Source organism: Ornithorhynchus anatinus, chromosome 12, assembly GCF_004115215.2.
Source record: "Ornithorhynchus anatinus isolate Pmale09 chromosome 12, mOrnAna1.pri.v4, whole genome shotgun sequence".
NCBI classification, from domain to species: Eukaryota; Metazoa; Chordata; class Mammalia; order Monotremata; family Ornithorhynchidae; genus Ornithorhynchus; species Ornithorhynchus anatinus.
Genome location: NC_041739.1, coordinates 1,094,826 through 1,116,361, shown reverse-complemented (window position 1 = coordinate 1,116,361; position 21,536 = coordinate 1,094,826). Strand labels below are relative to the sequence as shown.

The 21,536-nt window shown below is 52.8% G+C and overlaps 1 protein-coding gene across 10 annotated transcripts in view; it reads right to left on the bottom strand.

Moving 5' to 3' along the window:
* Positions 1-6,680: 6,680 nt before the first annotated feature.
* SORBS2 (sorbin and SH3 domain containing 2) overlaps positions 6,681-21,536 on the bottom strand; it is a 115,024-nt gene continuing 100,168 nt past the window's right edge. For 7 of the 10 annotated variants that reach the window (XM_029076591.2, XM_029076594.2, XM_029076587.1 and 4 more), the window contains 3 exons: positions 13,415-13,464; positions 9,827-9,933; positions 6,681-7,774 (listed from right to left, as the gene is read on the bottom strand). In XM_029076591.2, coding sequence (XP_028932424.1) covers positions 7,713-7,774; positions 9,827-9,933; positions 13,415-13,464 — 219 coding nt within the window. In that variant the 3' untranslated portion in view covers positions 6,681-7,712. Of the gene's footprint in view, positions 7,775-9,826; positions 9,934-13,414; positions 13,465-17,393; positions 17,502-18,999; positions 19,198-20,150; positions 20,919-21,536 lie in introns of all 10 variants that reach the window. The other 3 variants (XM_029076585.1, XM_029076588.2, XM_029076586.2) reach the window with 2 other exon arrangements.

Here is a 21,536-nt window from a genome sequence, read left to right as displayed (position 1 = left end):
CTTGTCATCATCACCGGCACACACTCGTCATCGTCACCAGCATCGCAAGTTGTCTGCTATGTGACCTTGGACGAATCACCTAACTTCTCTACCTCACCTCATTGATCTTCTACCGCCCAGCCTGCACACTCCATTCATCTAGCGCCAGTTTACTCACTGAGCCCCCACCTCCTCTACTCGCCGCCGACCCCCTTCCCAACTCCTCCCCCTAGTCTGGAACTGCCTCCCCGTCCATATATGTCAGCAACCGCTCTCCTCACCTTCAAAATATCGTTAAGGTCATGTCTTCAAGAGGCCTTCCCCGGTTAAGCTCTTTTCCCTGGCTAGCTCTCATCTATACATTTGGATCTGGGACCTTTGAGAATTTGATATCCACCCCACCCCCAACCCCACAGCACTTAGGAACGTATCTTTAAATTATATACTATAAATCATTTATTTATGTTAATGTCCATCTCCCCCTTTACACTCTAAGCTCATTATGGGCAGGGAACACATCTGCTAATTCTGTTGTATCGCACTCTCCCAAGCGCTTAGTACAGTGCTCTGCACACTGTAAGTGCTCAATATATACCATTGACTGATTCTCTGTGCCTCGGTTTCTTCATCTGTAAATGAGGGCTAAATCCTACTTAGATCGTGACTCCACGTGGACAGGGACTGTCTAAGCCATGTCTACGCCAGTATTTAGTTCAGTGCTTGGCACACAATAAGCGCTTAACAAATACCACCATCATCATCATCAGTAACGTTTACCTGATACCTAAAGTGTGCAGAACACAGCAGTAAGCACTTGGGCAAGCCCAATGGAGTCAATAGACATGATCCTTGCTCTCAAAGAGCTTCCAATCTAGCAGGAGACACAGGCCCTAAAATGAGTTACGGACATGAGGAGATATTAGAGTATCTGTGCTAATAATAATAACTACGGTATTTGTTAAGCACTTCCTATGTTCTGGGCACTGTACTAAGCGCTGGGGTGGATACAAGCAAATTGGATTGGACACAGTCCCTGTGCCATGTGAGGCTCACGGTCTCAATCTCCATTTAATAGATGTGAGAACTGAGGCCCAGAGAAGTGAAGTGACTTGCCCGTGGTCACACAGCAGACAAATGTTGGAGCGGGGATTAGAACCCATGACCTTCTGACTCCTAGGCCCATGCTCTATCCACTATGCCATTCATTCATTCATTCATTCATTCATTCATTCATTCGTATTGATTGAGTGCTTACTGTGTGCACAGCACTGTACTAAGCGCTTGGAAAGTACAATTCAGCAACAGAGACAATCCCTGCCTACATGGGGCTTACAGTCTAGAAGAGAGACATCAAAACAAGTAAACAGGGATCAATATAAATAGAACTATAAATATATACACATCAAAACAAGTAAACAGGGATCAATATAAATAGAACTATAAATATATACACATCAAAACAAGTAAACAGGCATTAATACAAATAAATATAATTATAGATATGTACATACATACACAAGTGCTGTGGGGTGGGTGAGTAGAGCAAAGGGAGTGAGTCAGGGTGATAGGCGGGGAGGGGAAGCTGAGGAAAAGAGGGTCTTAGTCTGGGAAGGCCTCTTGGAGGAGGTGAGCCTTCAGTAGGGATTTGAAGGGGGGAAGTGTGGTTGTTTGGTGGATTTGAAGAGGGAGGGCATTCCAGGTCAGGGGTAGGACGTGGGCCAGGGGTTAACAGTGGGTAAGGCAAGATGGAGCCACGGTGAGAAGGTTAGGAGCACCGGAGGGGTGGAGTGAGAGAGCTGGGATGTAGAGGGAGGTGAGGAGAGAGGGATGTAGAAGGGACGTGAGGTAAGAGGGGGCAAGGTGAAGGTGAGCTTTGAAGCCTATCGTGAGGAGTTTTTCCTTGATAAGGAGGTTGATAGGCAACCACTGGAGATTTTTGAGGAGTGGGGTGACATGCCCAGAACGTTTCTGTAGAAAGATAATCTGGGCAGAAGAGTGAAGTATAGACTGAAGTGGGGAGAGACAGGAAGTTGGGAGGACAGAAAGGAGGCTGATGCAGTCATCCAGTCAGGATAGGATGAGTGTACTAACGTAGTAGTGGTTCGGATGGAGAGGAAAGGGCGGATCTTAGCGACGTTGTGAAGGTGAGACCGGCAGGCACTGGTGACATATTGGATGTGCGGGCTGAATGAGAGAGCGGAGTCAAGGAGAACACCAAGGTTGCGGGCCCGTGAGACGGGAAGGATGGTCGTGCCATCCACAGTGACGGGAAAGTCAGGAAGAGGACAGGGCTCGGGAGGGAAGATGAGGAGCTCTGTCTTGGGCATATTGAACTTTAGGTGGCGGGAGGACATCCAAGTACAGATGAAGGCAGGAGGAGATGCGAGCCTGGAGGGAGAGAGAGAGAACAGGGGAGGAGATATAGATTTGGTGTCATCCGCATAGAGATGGTAGCTGAAGCCGTGGGAGCGAATGAGATCACCAAGGGAGTGTAGATGGAGAATCCAAGAACTGACACCATGCTGCTTACTTGCTGTGAACAGGGAATGTGTCTACCAACTGTGCTGGATTATACCCTCATTCATTTATTCAAAAGTATTTATTGAGCTATTATGAGCTATTATTGAGCTCTACTATGTACAGAGCACTGCACTAAGCGCTTGGATTGTACAATTGGGCAACAGATAGAGACCATCCCTGCACAGTGACGGGCTCACAGTCTAAACGGGGGAGACAGACAGCAAAGCAAAACAACAAAACAAAAACGAGATAACATCATCAAGATAAATAGAATCAAGGCGATGTACACCTCATTAACAAAATAAATAGGGTAATAATATATACAAATAATATATACAAATGAGCACAGTGCTGAGGGGAGAGGGAGGGGGAAGAGCAGAGGGTGGGGGGAAGGGAAGGGGAGCAGAGGGAAAGGGGGGCTCAGTCTGGGAAAGCCTCTTGGAGGAGGTGAGCTCTCAAATGCTAAGTTCAGTCCTCTGCCCACAGTGAGTACTGAATAAAAAGCACTGATTGATTATTGCAGGGATCTACTAACTAGCAGAATGTCCCACTCGCTTAGTACGGCAGACACACGATCGATTGAAGGATTAGGGTGGGGTGTGTGGTTGGTGTTTCCTCCTGTAACCTAGCTGGGTATTACTAGTTTGATAAGAACTTATAGTAACAATAATTATCATGGTAATTGTTAAGCGCTTACTATGTGCCAAGCACTATTCCAAGCACTGGAATAGATACAACTTAATCAGGTTAATGAGAAGCAGCGTGGCTCAGCGGAAAGAGCATGGGCTTTGGAGTCAGAGGTCACGGGTTCTAATCCTGTCTCCATCACTTGTCAGCTGTGTGACTTTGGGCAAATCACTTTATTTATCTGGGACTCAGTTACCTCATCTGTCAAATGGGGATTAAGACTGTGAGACCCATTTGAGACAACCTGATGACCTTGTATCTCCCCCAGCGCTTAGAGCAGTGCTTGGCACATAGTAAGCGCTTAACAAATGCCATCGTCATCATCATCATCAGGTTGGACACAGTCCCTGTCCCACGTTGGGCTCACACTCTTAATCCCCCTTTATAATAGATGAGGTACGTGAGGAACAGAGATGTTAAGTGACTTGCCCAAGGTCACAGAGCACACAAGTGGTGTGTGACCTTCCCCCACGGAAAACAGCATGGCTCAGTGGAAAGACCCCGGGATTGGGAGTCAGAGGTCATGGGTTCGAATCCCGGCTCCGCCACTTGGCAGCTGGGTGACTGTGGGCAAGTCACTTAACTTCTCTATGCCTCAGTTACCTCATCTGTAAAATGGGGATTAAGACTGTGAGCCTCACGTGGGACAATCTGATTATCCTGGGCGCTTAGAACAGTGCTCTGCACAGAGTAAGCGCTTAACAAATACCAACATTATTAAGTGGTGGAGAACCCATGACTTTCTGATTCCCAGACCCGTGTTCTATCCACTACACCACGCTGCTGACGGGATTCAACAACATATGTGACTTTCCCTCCAGCTCTTGTTCCTGCTTCGTTGGATGTCCCAACACTTCCTGTCCCTTGCTGTATTCTCCCCCAGCACTTTCTGTCCCTCTTGGGAACCTTCCCACCTCGGAGGCACGGGGGCCTGGTCGAAAGGCGAATCTATCTGGTCTGGTGATTGGAAACACAGGGAATGATTCACATTTGCTTGTCTTATACTGTCGGGTCATCTCCGACCCGTAAACGACACCATGGACACATCGCCTCCAGAATGCCCCAACTGCAATCACTCTGGTAGAATATCCATAGAGTTTTCTTGGTAAAAATACAGAAGCGGTTTACCGTCGTCACCTTCAGCTCAACAAACGTGAGACTCCTCCCGCGATTCTCTCCCATGTCACCGCAGTCCGGCACGGGTGAGTTTTGACTTGTAGCAGACGGCTTTCCACTCGCTAGCCACTGCCCAAGCTTGGAATGGAATGGATACGCCTCCCATAGCGCAGACCGGTAGAGGACTTGAAACTCTCCAGGTGCGTCCCTGAGAGGGATCACGTTTGCTACAACAAATAAAATTGAGGGAAAGGAAGAGAGTCTGTTAGTGGCTGGGCCAATCTGGATGACACCGTGCAGTTCATGACACTGGGAGCCATTAAAAAAACGGAAAGACAAACGTGTACTCCAAGCAAAATTTATTAGAAGTCTATTCAAGAAAAAACACCAAGACCTTTGCTTGTAAGAATTCAATTACCCGAAAGTCAGGCCTGAAAAATCTTCTTTTTTAAAATCAGATACAGAGTGTAGAAACAGCAAATTTCCTTAAATATTACCAGCAACGGATACTGAAGTATTTCACCCTAAATGGCATCAAAGAGAAGTATTTGCCTCTCAGCAAAGCTACATGCAGGGGGCCCAGCGGCTTCGCCTTTGCAAGAGCCTCATGCCTTCCTTCTGCAGCCACAGATGTGCCTTTACCCCCACCCCCACCCCCGAAGGCCATATCTTTGTAACAGTGAAGATGGGGCGGGGGGACGTTTCCACTGGGCTGGAAAGACCACCCCCTTTTTATTCATAAAATTTTGCATAAAAGCTGGGGTACAGGATTGCACTGTCAAAGTGGGCTTAAAGGCAGTAGGGAGGTCAGGTAAAGAACACGCGGTGGCCCCGTGGCAGCTGGGAGATGTTCTTGGGCAGGCGGTGTGGGTGTGGGTGTGGGTGTCTGTGGGTGTGAGAGAGAGAGAGACAGAGAGACAAAGAATTAGGGGTCCATCTGCTCTACTAGCAACTAAGGGGCTCAAACACCAGAAGACATATATACAAAAGACTCCGGGGTATCTCCATTGTGACAGAATCCATCACCACCAGAGGAGAAATTCAATACAAGCTCTTGACCTCTCTAAGTTGCTGAAGTATTCAAATGCGAAGAATCTTCTGAAAAATAATCGCAAGACTGAGGGCAGAGAGGTGCCACATTTTCCCAGGGGCAACCAATCGGTTACCTCACCTGTAAAATGGGGATTAAAACGTTCAGTCCCTATGTGGAACATGGATTGTGTCCAACTCTATTATCTTGTATCTACCCCAGCGCTTAGTATGGTGTCTGGCACATAGTAAGCCCTTAACAAATACCAAAAAAACCAACCAACCAACCAAGAAAAACAAGCCCTCCTCCTACCCCCACCTCCAAAGGGAGGGGAGGCCCCTTTAAGAGCTTTTAGAGAAGCAGCGTGGCTCAGTGGAAAGAGCCCGGGCTTGGGAGTCGGGGGTCACGGGTTCGAATTCCGGCTCTGCCACTTGTCAGCTGGGTGACCTAGGGCAAGTCACTTCACTTCTCTGTGCCTCAGTTCCTTCATCTGTAAAATGGGGATGAAGACTGTGAACCCCAACCTGATCACCTTGTATCCACTCCAGCGCTTAGAACAGTGCTTTGCACCTAGTAAGCGCTTAGCAAATGCCATCATTATTAAAACGGGAATGAAGACTGTGAGCCTCACGCGGGACGACCTGATGACCCTGTGTCTGCCCCAGCGCTTAGAACAGTGCTCTGCACCTAATAAGCGCTTAGCAAATGCCATCATTATTAAAATGGAGATGAAGACTGTGAGCCTCACGTGGGACGACCTGATGACCCTGTGTCTGCCCCAGCGCTTAGAACAGTGCTCTGCACCTAATAAGCGCTTAGCAAATGCCATCATTATTAAAATGGTGATGAAGACTGTGAGCCTCACGTGGGACGACCTGATGACCCTGTGTCTGCCCCAGCGCTTAGAACAGTGCTCTGCACCTAGTAAGCACTTAGCAAAGGCCATCATTATTAAAACGGGGATGAAGACTGTGAGCCCCAGCGCTTAGAACAGTGCTCTGCACATAGTAAGCGCTTAATAAATGCCATCATTATTATTAAGAGCTGCATCGCTCTTTTGGGCCATCTAGTGGCCTGGGGCCGTAATTGCACTTCTCGAAGGGCGTGACGCCACCTAGTGGCCTGGAGGAGGGATTACGCCGCCCAACGTGCTTGACCGAACTAGGGGAGAATCGCTCTCAACTCCTCCTGCCTCGAACACAGAGGGAAGAATCGCTCTCAACTCCTCCTGCCTCGAACACAGACTCGCCTGGGACCTCTACCCGACCTGCGTACAGAAAATAAATGGCATGTCCATGTGGACTGCTTTGTTCACCCCAAAACAGACTCAAATCAGGCGTAATACTCATGACGTTCATTTCGAAGTGCTCTATTCCTATAAAATAACGTGGAGCTCGGACTGCTTGAACACGGCTGTCAACTACGCATCCAAATGCACATGAATGTTACATACAGCATATATGTATATATGCACACACTAATATGTGGTGAAAGAAAAATCAACGACTGACGATAGGTTCCGTGAATATCTTTTCAAGTGCCCGGGTTAGAGGAAGCCTTCACACCTCAAACTAACACTGCTTTCATTGAAATCTTTTCTGATAAATACTAGTAACACTAACATCTCATAGTTCATGTTGCCGACGATTATATCTTTTATATAAAAGAGCAACGCGACTTGAGAAGACGATAGCTTTTTACTGTCCATCTTCCCTTGTTCGCTCCAGATTTTCAAGGGTTTGCCCAAACGCAGGAAAAGCCCAGGCTGAAAGATTTGGGTTTGCTCAAGGAAGACCATGCTGATCACCGGTGGTCTACACAGGTCCACACCGGCCCGTGCAGATCGACGCCGGCCCAGGCCGGCCCACGCTCCGGCTCCGAGCCCGGCTGGGACGTCAGGTCGCCGTCCCTCGGGTTCGAACACCCCGGGGGCCGGACCGCGGCCCGAGATCTGCAATCCTCACGGCCGGAAGACAGGTGACTCGGTAGCGAGACGGCAGCTCGGGTGGTCAAGCCGAGGGTGGCGAAACACGCTGTCGGCTGGAACCTGTCACCGGCAACCTCTCGCTGGCATCCCCGGTCGCCCGCGGCCACGTGGGTAAGGCGCAGGGACGGGGCCCTGGCGGGATGCTCCATTCATCTCCGGGATCCTCCGGGGCCCGCTCGGGCCTCACGCTTCAATGTTGAAAAACGGAGGATGAAAGGAGGAAGTCGGACTCGGCGGGAATCGCTTCTGGGCCCTGCGTGGCGTGGGATTGGTGGTGGTGGGGAGCCTGGCGGGTGGTGGGGAAGGTGAGGCCGGGCTGAAGCACTAGCGGGGAGACGCGAGAGCTGGGGAGCGTGGTTTCGGGCCAGCTGGAGGTGGCGATGACACAGGAAGTTACAGCCTCCTGACGTAGTTCCCGGGGAAAGTCCCAAAAAACTTGGTTCTCCTCGAGGTCCCTGAAAGTGAAAACATTTGTTCGTATTTACTGAGCGCTTACTGTGTGCAGAGCACTGTTCTAAGCCCTTGGGAGAGTACAATAATGATAGACACATTCCCTGCCCACAACAAGCTTACAGTCTAGAGGGGGGCTTACAGTTTAGAAAGCAAAGGAGGAAAGGGATGCCAGAAATGGGGGGAGAGGGTGTCGGGATCTCTAGTCCTTGAGCTGGACAAGGCACCACCAGACCCCTCATGGACGCAGGATTCCCCGACCCCATCTGGAAATGGGATTCCTGGGCTTCGCCCTAAATCCTATCCAGAGGTAGGACTCCCAGGCTTCACCCTGGACCTGGGGCCACACGTTTGGGGAAGGGGCGAAGGGAGGGAGGGAGGACCGTGTCCCTTTAAGGCTTGGCCTGTGGAGCGGCTCCCTCGGCTGGAGGCGGGGACAAGTCTGGGCCCCACCATGGAACCTCGCCAACTTGACTGCAAGGAAGCCAGTGTCTCCCTCAGGATTGGCAGGATTTTCCTCCCCCAAGGGGAACCAGTGAAAGTTGGTTAGAGACAGGTTGGGAATGTTGGGGAAACAGAAAAGGGGTGCACGAGGGGCAGGGGAGAAATAGCGTGGCTCAGTGGAAAGAGCATGGGCTTGGGAGTCCGAGGGCATGGGTTCTAATCCCGCCTCCGCCACTTGTCTGCTGTGTGACCTCGGGCAAGACATTTAACTTCTCTGGGCCTCAGTTATCTGTAAAAAGACTATGAGCCCCATGTGGGACACCCTGATTACCTTGTATCTACCCTAGTGCTTAGAACAGTGCTCGGCACATAGTAAGCGCTTAACAAATACCGTAATTATTATTATTATTTATTATTAAAAGACATAGTAAGCGGGGGCGTCCCAGGGAAACCTTGTTCCCCAGCAGTCCGGGAGCTTGAAAGTGGGCCAGGACCACATAGAGGAGCAGGGGCAGTAAGGCTGGCCATCATCTCTACATCCTGAACCCGGTGCCTGCTTCCTTGATGGATTCTAATAAAAATAATAATTTTGGTATTTGAATAAGCACTTACTATGTGTCAGGCACTGTACTAAGCACTGGGGTGGACGCAAGCAAATCAGGTTGGACACAGTCCCTGCCCTGCATGGGGCTCACAGTCTTAATCCCTATTTTACAGATGAGGTAACTGAGGTCCAGAGAAGTGAACTGAGACCGTTAAGCGAAGTGGCAGATCTGGGATTGTTAATAACAATAATAATAATAATTGTGGTATTTGTTAAGTACTAACTATGTACCAGGCACTGTACTAAGGGCTGGAGTGGATACAAGTAAACAGGGTTGGGCACAGTCCCTGCCCCATGTTGGGTTCACAGTCTCTATCTCCATTTTACAGATGAAGTAACTGAGGCACAGAGAAGTGAAGTGACTTGCCCAAGGTCACACAGCAGACAAGTAAACCCAAGCCCTTCTGACTCCCAGACCCTTGTTCCATCCACTAGGCCATGCTACTTGGAGAAGCAGCGTGGCTCAGTGGAAAGAGCACGGGCTTTGGAGTCAGAGGTCATGAGTTCGAATCCCAGCTCTGCCACTTGTCTACTGTGTGACCTTGGGCAAGTCACTTCACTTCTCTGTGCCTCAGTTACCTCATCTGTAAAATGGGGATGAAGACTGTGAGCCCCACGTGGGACAACCTGATTCCCCTGTGTCTACCCCAGCGCTTAGAACAGTGCTCGGCACATAGTAAGCGCTTAACAAATACCAACATTATTATTATTACTTCTCTTCCTGTTTCTCAACCGGCCAGGAACCCTCTCTTCGGGAAAGTGAGTCAAGGGGAATCACACAGTCTACAATCTGGACATCTCCAACTTCCAGCCCACCCCCATCCTACAGGGCTGGGTGGGGTCCTGTTCCCAGTTCAATCCTCCCACTGGGCCTCTGGACTGGGCCCGGTCCTGCTCTGTTGGAGGAAGAGGGCTTCAGAGCAGCTGGACCGGGAGGGGCGACCCTGGCTGAGGGGGCAAGGGCCAATTGGTCCGCAGAGCGGAGGCGGGACCGGACAGACGGACTCACCCACAAACCAGCCATCATCACACTTCTCCAGGACATCCACGATGTCGTTCTCCCACAGCTCCAGCTCGTCCTTGTTGCGGGGCATGTAGTGATACAGGGCTTGGAACCTGCAACAGATCTGCGGGTGGGCACGGAGACTCCGAGGGCTGGGGATCTAGGGGAGACCTGGGGGTGCCACTGTCGGGGGCCTTGCCCACCACAGCCCAAACTGGCCACCTTCGGGTGGGGGGGAGGTGGGAAGCCAGAGCTCTTTCCTCAGTGCCCCCCTTCCCACCCTGCTGCACCCCCTGATCTTCTTCCCAAGTTCCACTGGGACCAGATCCAGGCTCAGATACATGGTGACAGAGCCTCGGTCAGTCAATCAATGTCCCATCAAGGATGACAGGCGGGTCTCGGTCAGAACCGCGCAGGGAGGAACCATTGTTTTTACGAGATGTTCTTCCCCTTGACTCTATTTATTGCCATCGTTCTTGTCTGTCCGTCTCCCCCAATTAGACTGTAAGCCCATCAAACGGCAGGGACTGTCTCTATCTTTTGCCGACTTGTTCATTCCAAGCGCTTAGTACAGTGCTCTGCACATAGTAAGCGCTCAATAAATACTATTGAATGATAGCCGGTAATAAAAATAAGTGTAGCATTTGTTAAGTGCTTACTATGTGCCAACCCCTTTACTAAGTGCAGAGGTGGATACAAGCAAATTGGGTTGGACACGGTCCCTGTCCGCATGGGGCTCACAGTCTCAATCCCCGTTTTACAGACGAAGGTATTTGAGGGAGAGGGAAATGAAGTGATTTGCCTAAGGTCACACAGAAAACAAGCGGCAGAGCCAGGATTAGAACTCATGTGCTTCTGATTCCCAGGCCTATATCCACTATGCCATACATGGAGCCATTCTCCCCTTCTCGTCTTCCGCTGGACCCCGAGTGCCACGAGCGAGGAGGTGGGTAGGGGTTTGAGCCTTGAGGAAGCATCTGTGAAGATGGTAGCGGGGACAGGCTCACTGTGCCCAAGTGGGCACAGCACAGTGCCCGCCAAGGGCCAAAGTACCCACGTGTGCCAGCTCTTTCCTGGACCCCACTAGGACTGTCCACCATTGGCAACTAGGGCCTCTCTGAGGGGCTGGGAGAGTTTGGAGATTCTTGGCTGCCAGGAGGATGTGCTGGCTTCCTGTCCTTCCCACCAGGTGTGCAAGTCCCTGTGTGTGTGTTTGTGTGCATGTGCACGTTTGTGTATTTGTATGGGTGCGCACATGTGTGCATGCGTACATATAATAATAATAATGATGGCATTTGTTAAGCGCACACTATGTGCAAAGCACTGTTCTAAGAGCTGGGGAGGATACAAGGTGATCAGTTTGTCCCACATGGGGCTCACAGTCTTAATGCCCATTTTACAGATACAACCTAATTCCCCTTGTATCTACGCCAGTGCTTAGAACAGTGCTTGGCACATAGTAAGCGCTTTACAAATACCGACAATATTATTATTACTGTGATATTTGTTAAGCACTTACTATGTGCCATGAACTGTGCTAAACACTGAGGGAGATACTAGCTAACCACATTGGACACAGTCCACATCCCACGTGGGACTCGCCATCTTAATCCTCATTTTACAGGTGAGGTAACTGAGGCATAGAGAAGTGAAGTGACTTGCCTAAGGTCACACAGCAGACAAGTGTCAGAGCGGGGATTAAAACCCAGGTTCTCCGACACCCAGGCCTGTGTTTTATCCACTAGGCCAGGCTCCGTCCCAGTGAGCGTGTGTGTGTTGGAGCACGTGTATGCGAGCATATGTGTGCATGTCTGTATATGAGGGGGGTGTGCATGCACAAGCATCTGCGGTTACGTGCGTGCGTGGGAGGAGGGGAAGGAGGAGGAAGGAGGGAGAGGGCAGAGTCGTGAAGCCTTAAAAGGATATTTTTTTCCTTACAAACAATTTCCAGCAGAAACGTTTATAGTTCAGCTGGGCCGAGCCAGAGGGGGAGAAACACGGCTCAGCCCCTTGGCCTGGGGGTCCGGAGGGTCCCGGGGTCCCCGGGGGGCTTGCCCGACCCAGCCGACTGGGGAAACAGCCAATGGGATTGGTGAGCTGGGCCCTGCCGGACGAGAGGGGCTCTCGGGGGTCCTCGTTACCGGTGGGGAGCAAACCAAGGGATGGTTTGAGGAGGAGGCACCCCCTTCCCTCCAGACAGCAGGAGCTCCTGGGGTGGGGGCGAGGCAGGGGTGACGGTCCCTGGCCACCCGAGGAGGAGAGGCAGGAAGGGTTTGGCAGGGAGGAGACGCAGTGGCCCACAGAGAGAGGGCCAGCTGGGCGGACTGGCAACCGGCCCAGCAGATGACTGTGGGGGGACATGGTGGGCAGGGGACGGGAGAGGGAGAAGTAGAGGAGAAGGAAGAGGGGAGGGAGATGGGGAGGATGCTGGGATGGGGGAGGAAGGACCATGGCGGGGGAGCGGGGGGTTAAGGGAGAGGCGAAGGGGAAGGGAGGGGCAACTGGGAAGGGAAAGGGAAGGAATAGTAAGAGGAAGTAGGGAGAATGGTGGGGATTAGAAGAAATGAAAGGAAGAGGGGGAATGGGAGGGGTCCGAGTTCAGCACCCTCATCACTGCTCTCACCCTGTGGAGGCATAGGCCCCTCCCAGCTGTCTCTGGCCTCATGCATTTAGTACAGTGCTCTGCACACAGTAAGCGCTCAATAAATACGACTGAATGAAGGGAAGAACCTTCTGGGTTCAGGATCCCAGTGACTTTGCCATTTCCTGGTCAGAGACGCCCTGTGTGGGCTAATATTCGCCAATGGGTGGCTGCCAGCATCCTTTCTGTCCTTATTCTGAGACTGTGAGCTCCATGAGGGGACAGTTTCTCAGCACTCAGTAGAGTGTTGTACTCATAGTAAGCGGTCAAAGAGTGACACTGAGCAATCAGTTAATGCTCAGTAAATACTGTTATTGCTGCCAGGAGAGTGCCGGGAAGGGAAGGGCTATTCATGTAAGCTCCTTGTGGCCAGGGAATGTGCCTGTGTATTGTTGTATTGTACTCTCCCAAGCGCTCTGCACACGATAAGTGCTCAATAAATACAATTGAACGAATGAATGAGTGAATGAATGAATGACATACCACAGCAGTTGCAGTTCTTTTTAGAAAAATCACAGCTGGGAGAAGTGAGTAAAAGGGGAGGGGGCTCATTTCCCCTCCTCCTCACTCACTGGGGGGCAGGTGCCCTGTCTGGTGTCCAGCCAGTGTGCCAGGCATGGTGTCTTCCTGGAATGGGGGTTAATGGGGGTTAATGCGGGCAGGAGAGGGCATCGATAATAATAATAATAACTGTGGTATTTCTTAAGCGTTTTCTGTGTGTCAGGGACATAAGAGCTGGGATGGATACAAGCAAATCAAATTGGACACCGTCCCTGTCCCACGTGAGGTTCACAGTCTCAATCGCCATTTTTATAGATGAGGTAACTGAGGCCCAGAGAAGTGAAGTAACTTGCCCAAGGTCATACAGCAGACAAGTGGCAGAGCCGGGATTAGAACCCATGACCTTCTGAGTCTCAAGCCCAAGCTCTATTCACTACGCCAAGCATACTCACGGTTCCCCTCCACCGCGGGTGCCTTCCTGGGTGAACGCAGGCCGCTGAGGCTGGAAGGAAAGAGTTGCCAAGGTCAGGGGAGGCCGGGACCCCCACCTCACCGACCCTTGGTAAGGGGCAGCGCGACAGGACCTTCCAGCCGTAGAGGAGAGGTCAGCGCCGTGTTCCCTCCACGGGCTTTGGGGGGTGGTCTTCGCCCTCCCCACAGCCCGTGTGCCCGACCTGGGATGTTTCGGTCCACAGATCCACAAGGAGCTGTGGCAGTCAGTCAGCAGAGTCATCGCCTTCATCGCTATCATTAGTTCTCCATGGTCCCAGTCACCACCGTCACCAGTCATCCCCATCGCCACCGTCACCACCGTCATCACTCCTCACCACCATCACTGTCGTCACCAATCATCGCAGTCACTGTCACCCACATCTGTCCCGAGCTCTTTTTCCCCAAGAGACCCCACCCTTCCCTCATCTTAGCCCTTGCAGGGAGGGAAAGGTGGGGCTGCTTATCTCCATTTTACACGTGAGACAACTGAAGCCCAGAGAAGTCAAGTGAGTTGCTTGAGGTCAAACAGCAGGGCCGGGACCGAGCCTGGATCAGAATCTGTGGATCCTGATCCCTTGCTTTTTCCACCCGATGGTGAGTGTTCAGGAAGAGAGATCACAATGATCCCCTCCCCTGAGATTCAACCACCAACATCTGAGACAGGGGAAAGTACTTTCGGTTTAGTGGCTAGATGAGCTCTGACCGGTGACCCTGGGCCTCCCCCTCCAGCCACCCTACCAATGTTGGGACGTGCCTTGATCTGAGCCCCATGAGGGACCACCTACTTAAACCGTAACTACCCCAGCGTTTTCTTAACACAGTGCTTGGCACACAGTAAGTGCTTAAAACATACCACAATTACTAAGTGGCTCCCTTTGGTAAAATCTCAATCCGAGCTGTGGCAGGGCTGGGCGGGGGCTCTGTCGGAGGTCTGGGAGGTGGACGGGGTTGTCCACGCTCTACCCACTCTGCTTCACCCCTCCTCCTGTTTCAGGATCTCAGCGTCCCCAGCCCCACGTCTGCCCAGGCTCAGAGTGTTCCTATTTTAACCCCAGCAGAGGCATTCCAAATACTCAGAATCCCTCCCGCCTCTGGGTAAAAATAGCCTGGCTCACAGCTGTGACCTTTGGGCAGGGGGTTGGGGGGGAAGAGGGATAGAGGCAGCAGGAGGTCCGGAGGCTCAGGGCTCAGACTGACTGAAACACACACACTGTGCCTGGAACCTGGAGAAACCCGGATCCCATTTCCTCTCCTCAACGACTCCAGGTGGTCGAAACGCAGGACGGTCCATGAGGGGCTTGTGACCCTTTTTTTTCTTTCATGGTATTTGTTAAGGGCTTTCTATGCATCAGGCACTCTACTAAGTGCTAGGATAGATATAAGATCATCAGGTTGGACACAGACTGTGTCCCAAATGGGGGTTAGTCAATCTCCATTTTTGCAGATAGGTAACTGAGACCCAGAGAAGATTAAGTGACTTGCCCCAGGTCACAGAGCAGAAAAGGCGCTGAGCCAGGATCAGAACTCAGGTCCTTTGGATTAGCAAGTCCCGGTCTATCCACCAGGCCACATTGCTTCTCTGCTACTGTCCCCCGCCACATCGAAGATTTGACTGCTTTCGTCTCTTCCCCCAACCCCTTTCCACTGTTGGTCTGTGAACCCGAGCCTTCTGCTGGTGGGGCTGTGCCCTTCCAGCTCCCGGGGAAAGGGCTTCTGGGTCTCAGAGCCAGACTGATGGAGGTCCAGACTCCCCTCGCTGGGGATGGCGGTCCAAAGAGGAGGGACACGGCGGGGACACGGCGGGAGGCGAAAGCCTGCAGGCATCACTGCACAGATTAAACAAGGAGGTGCTGCATGGAGAAGCAGCATGGCCCGGTGGAAAGAGCATGCGTCTGGGAATCAGAGGACCTGGGTTCTAATCCTGACTCTACCACTTGTCTGCTATGTGACCTTGGGTGAGTCAATTCACTTTTCTGTGCCTCGGTTTCCTCATCTGTAAAATGGGGATTAAGACCGTGGGCCTCATGAGGGACAGGGACTGTGTCCAACCTGATTATCTTGTTACCTACCCCTGTGCTTAGTACAGTGCCTGGCACATAGTAAGCACTTAACAAATACCACTATTAATATTATCATTATTATTAATACATTCCAGCCACCTCTGATCCCAGTGGCTGCATCTGGCCAGATGGTGCCATCAGTCCTGTTATCCATCTGATCTGGCCTAGGGGGAGGGATTGTACCACTGTTCCCCAGCTTGAATAGAAGAGTCAACGGAAGGAGGAAAAAGGAAGGGTAGAGGGGGGCAGCGAGGGAACTGATGGAGATGGAACCTGTTACCAAGCAACACCCCCTGCCCGCCACGAGTAAAGATCTGGATCCCTCACAATTGAAGACGTCCTCAGCAAGTCCACGGCCCACAAAGGACGCCGCGTGCTTCGTGGAAATGGCGGACGGAGGAGGTGGCATTCAGGTGGCCATGAGGGGCGTTTCCAAACGGCTCTCGGCACATCGCCTCCAAACCCAATGTCTTTGTTCACCCAAAACTTCACATGAAATGTAAGACCGAAAGCCCCCCGAGGGCAGGGTCTGGCTCATATGCTTATGTTGTACTCTGCCAAGCACTTAGAACAGTGCTGTGTACAAAGTAGGAGCTCCATAAATAATATCGGTGGATCGGTCAGGAGGTCAAAGCCAGCTGGCTAATGAAGCCAGGGGTCACCGAAAAGTTCCAGTGGGGAGAGCACAAAGCCAGGCATCCATGCCTCCCTGTACTGTTGCCCTTCTGGATGATGGGAGTTTGCTTTTTTAGCGTGGTTTGATTTCAGCTGCTCTGGGACTGATCATTCTTCCCTGAGAACTTTTGACAAACGGTCCTGAAGGGCCACCCGGGAGAACTGGCACTCAGCCTTGAGAGTTGGCTCTGGCCAAAGGGGGATCAGGGGTCCATAGTATCCGCTTCACCATGGCAAGCTGGCAGCAGACGGTACCCTCAGTTGGACAGTTTGGACAGATTCAGGGACAAGATGTCCACCAGGAATTATCAGGGCAACACAGGCCCAATACAGACTGACAGGCATGAAAAGTTAGGGCAGCTCGTTATGGGTGGGGAACATGTCTGCTAATTCTGTTGCTTTGTACGCTCCCAAGTGCTTACTACAGTGCTCTATACATAGCAAGTGTTCAAAATACCAGTGATTGATGGGTTGATTGATGTTAGCACAAGAAGGGTTTAGTATTCTTCAACAAGTGATTCATGCTGGGGCACTGAAGCGAGAGTTAGGGTTGGAGAGGGGAGAATCAGGGATGTTGCACAGTTCATGTGGGTCACAAGGGGAGAGTAAGGTATGGAGAGAGGAGTGTCAGTGGCATTGGATTGTTCATGCTGGGTCACTGGAGAGGGAAGAGTCAGGTGTGTTGGATGGTCACTGCTGGATTGTTCATGCTGGGTCACTGGAGAGGGAGTCAGGGATGGAGAGGGGAAAGTCAGAGGTGCTGGATAATCCATGCTCGGTCACTAGGGGAAAGTCAAGGATGGAGAAAGGAGAGTCAGGGATGTTGGATGGTCCATGCTGGGACACTGTGAGGGACTCAGGAATGGATAGGGAAGAGTCAGGGATGTTGGATGGTCCATGCTGGGACACTGGGAGGGACTCAGGGATGGAGAGGGAAGAGTGAGGGGTGTTGGATGGCCCATCTATAACCATGATGGTGGGTCTCCAGGAGGAAAACCAGCACCCAATTTCTCCAACAGTCCTGGGCCCCTGTCCGAGACAAAGTACTGGGCCCCTGTCCGAGACAAAGTACTGGGCTGGAAGGACCACGGGGATGAGCTGGGGGAGCCACCTGGGACCGCCAATGGCAATCAAGCCCACTTCCGGGTCACCAGGGAATAATGAAATAGCGGAAATCACACATCGCGGGCAGTGGGTACCCTACCCTGGGTGAGCCATCGTGGCTTCGGGCTGGCGGGCTGCCGGATCTCCTGGCCGCCCCCGGGCTCCGAGGCGGCTTACTCGTGACGCAGAGTTCGCCGTTTAGCCCGGCCTGTAAGAACCACAAAGATGGGGTCAGCTGCGACCTCCAAAGTGCTTTTGGGCAGGGGAGACCCGGCTGCCCGCCTGCAAATGGTTACACTGGTCCATATCAGAGCAGCTCTGTTGAATCTCTCATACTGGAGGCCCTGGGTCTGGTGGTGAATGGCCACCGCTGATTTGTGGGGAGCCGGTGGCACCCGCCCTCCTGCTGGCATCCCTGGACTTGTGGCAGGGTCCGGGGGCCCCAAACCTCGGGCTGAAGGGGCACCACAGGACTGACGCATGGCCCATTTCCGCTGGGCCATCGGGGCAGCGCATGGGGAGTCGTGTCAGGATGCTCGGGCTGAAGCCGCTTGGACTGGGTGCCTCGGGTCACCCTCAGGACCTGGACCCTCCTTACCCCTGGCCCCCCAGGCTGGATTGGGGCTGGGGGAAAAGAGACCGCCCCCACCCCCCGCCCCCCACCAAGGAAAGGCAAATGGAAAGCTGCAGGGGTGGATTGGGAGACGAGGGGGCATGGTAACAAGAAGGAAGGGACAGGGCCGAGCAGAGTGAGACAGGCAGGGACCAGTAGTTCCGAGGCTGGAAATAAGGCCACGGCAGGAAATGAAAGCACCTTTCAGTGTCCTATGCCCCAGCTTTGACAGTGAGCATGAAGGTGTTCTTTCCCCGTGGCGGTGCCAACTCCCAAGTCACCAAGGTGGGGTCCAATAGGTTTTCCTCTTCAGGGCTAGTTCTGCTAAGTTCCCTCCACCCCCGCCCCCAGCTGGCCACTGCTCGGGCTACAGAAAGCTGCGGGTGTAAACACGAGGAAGCACCAGTGATCTGTGCCCTATGGTGGGGGGGACCTGGTCAACCAGAAGGCACGGGAGCCTGACAAGCGCTCTTTCCCAGGATGCCCCGGCCTGGACTTGTGCCGTGGACGCCGCACTCACTCAACCCCCCGTCTGTCCAGCTCGTGTTCTCCACTATTGTAATTGTGTGGGCAGTGAGTGGTTGGAGAGGGGCCCTGAGGGTTAACCTGCCCTGATGAAATGCTTACTTTCATCACCTCCTCTGCCAATCCCCTCCCCAGACACGAAGACATCTTCCCTCCATTACCCGCTGACCACCACCAACCACTTTCCACCACAAGTCAGGGCCAGTCGCCCCAGCCAGAAGGTCCATAGGCTGGGCTGGGCCTGCCAACTGATGGGGGTGAGTCCTATCCACTAAAACATCAACGACAGCAATCACTCTGACCCTAACAGGGCAGGATGGGCTGCCTGCCCCGGCCCCAGCAGCAGCCAGGTCCTGGGCCACGAGTCCCCTCTGGGGGCTGCTGGACCCTGGGGCCGTCGAGGCTCCAGGAAGCCATGCGAACTCAGTTATGGGTTAGCAGTGGGGATTTGAAACAGCTGTTTAGTGGTTGCAAGACAGGAGATTAATGGGAACATCCCAGTTCTTTTCCAGCGTTACGTGCGTCAGGATGCCATGCAGTGGGGTCGGGACCCCTGCAGGCCGGTTACCTTTCGCTGGGCGGAACCGAGGGTTGATCTGGAGGGACATTTAGGAAGGAGAGGAGGAGAGTGGCACTGGGTAGGCTGCGGCCCGGAGGAGGGGTGCTCAGAGGGCGGTGCCCAGGGGCAGGGGGGCAGGGGGATAGAGGGCAGCAGGTCCAGAGAGGCGGTGGGGCTCTCTCGATTCCCAGGAGAAACGGAGGCCAGCTTAAATATGGAAGAGAGACAGGAGACAGGAAACACTCCGCACACAGTAACGCAATGAACAGAGGCTCACTCTACAACCGCCACGGAAGGGACCCCGGCATCTGGGTAAGGTGGGCCCCCGGCTAGTCACGTATTCTCCCTGGGGCCTGGTCCGTTTGAACAAACGAGGTCACTGCCCTTGGCTGGGTTAGAACCCAGGACTCCAGAGTCTCTGCTTTCTTGAGGAGTGGTCCTGAAGCCTCTGACCCTCCCGGGCAACCACACAAGGGGCGGATGGACGAGGTGAGCTAGGAAGACCATGGAAACTCTCGGTTCTCAAAGCCCATCCTCTGGATGTGGGGAGGAGGAGGCTGTTGGGACTTGGTGCTTGAGAGTATGATTAATCTAATGGTTGGGAATGACCTCATCTGAGGACCTCCATTTTTTTTTCTTACGGAATTTATTAAGCACTAACTTAGACCCGGGCACTGGGATAGATAGAAGCTAATTGGGTTGGACATAGTCCAAGTCCCACATGGGGCTTACAGTCTTAATTCCCATTTTACAGCTGAGGTAACTGAGGCACGGAGAAGTGAAGTGACTAGTCCAAAGTCACACAAAAGATGAACGGTGGAGCCAGGATTAGAACCCTGGTCCTCTGACTCCCAGGCCTGTGGTCTTTGCCACTGGACCATGCTGTTTCAAGGGGACAAGGTGAACCCCAAACTTCCAGAAGGGAGGGGGCGTCTCTGTTCTCAGAGCCTAAGCGGGTGCAAAGTCAACCCATCTATATCTCATCAAGCTTGGTGGAAGACACCATCAGCACTGTGTTTTCTCCTCTTCCCTCCCACCGGTGACGGGGGAAGGGATGGGGAAGAACAGGGTGGAAGCCATGTGGCAGTGCCCCTTTCTGGTAACCGTGAAGATGAATTTACTCCTTAATTGGGTGGCTGGAGATTAAGCAATTAAAATACCTCTGGACTTGGGGCATGGCATTCTTGCTTAAAGAGACCGGGATCACTTCCAACTGTTCCTGGGCTTTTGGGGCCATCATGGTTTGCCTCCCCCTCTGCTTCCTCCTCCTCCTTCTCCTTATCTTTCTCTTCCTCCTCTGCCTCCTCTATGAACAGTCTGATGGGGGATTCTGACGTCTCGGCTGGCTCCTGGTAGAAACCCAGGCCTTCACAGTTTGGCATCCCCGCTTCGAGTCCTGACATCAGTTCCTCCCGGAACTCCTCCTCCCGCTCCTCGATGGCCGGGAGCGTTCTGGGCGAGGGCCCCGTGTTTGAATCCTCGAGGTCCTCAGAGGCTTCCCTGGCGTGGTAGAGGCTCACTGTCCCTCTGCCAGAGGGACGACCTCTTGCTTCCTTCCAGCCCAGGGGCATCTTTTCGCCTTGCACGGTTACACCGCTCCAGGACCAGGCCGCTGGTAGTGGAGGGGAGCCAGGAGTTGGGGGCGGGGGTGAAAGGCATTTCGGAGGGCAGGAAGGGACTCTTGGCGGTGGGACGGGAGCAAAAGGTGCCTCCTTCACGCGAGGGTGGACGGTTCCCGGGGCGGCAGGGGTGGCCAGCCACTCTAAGGAGGCCAACTCTTTCTCTAATTCATCGAAGAGGCTGTCGGGGAAAAGGGGTGCAGTTGGGGCCGTGGGGCCCACCGGTGGAGCCCCCAGAGTCAGCGCCAACCACTCACTGGTGACCTCTCCGAGGGTCCCCTCAGCCTTCTCTGGGGACGACGATGACTTCTGCATGGGAGGGCGGGGAGGGAGGCGGGGGCAGCCGAGACCAGGTGTTGGGATTGAACGACGACCAGGAGAGAAAAACAGAAAAGAAAATGATTGTGGCAGCCGGGAAGGGTGAGTCGGGGAGGAGGCTGGGTGAGGGAAGGGAAAGGAGGGAGCAGGGAAAGGAGGTGTGGAGGCAGGGGGTGGGAACAGAAGGAACAGAGCAGGGGAAGCAGTGGATGGTAGTTCGGAGTAGAGTAGGAGATGGAAAAGGAGAAGGGGAAAGGTGGCCAGTGGGCACTACAGCAGGAGGTCACTTGAACAAGAGCTGGAAAAGATTTAAGAAAAGAGGAACTTGATCAGGGGCTGACCTGAGACAAGTCCTCATCAGCAGGGGAGGCCGAGCATGATAACCTCGATTTTAGGCTCATGTCTCCCTGCCTCTCGTCAGCTCTTTTTTTCTTTTATGGTATTTGTTAAGCCCTTACTATGTGCCAGGCACTGTACTAAGTGCTGGGGTAGATATCAAGATAATCAGGTTGGACACGGTCCCTGTTCCACATGGGATTTACAGTCTTAATCCCCATTTTACAGATGTGGTAACTGAGGCACAGAGAAGTGAACTGACTTGCCCAAGGG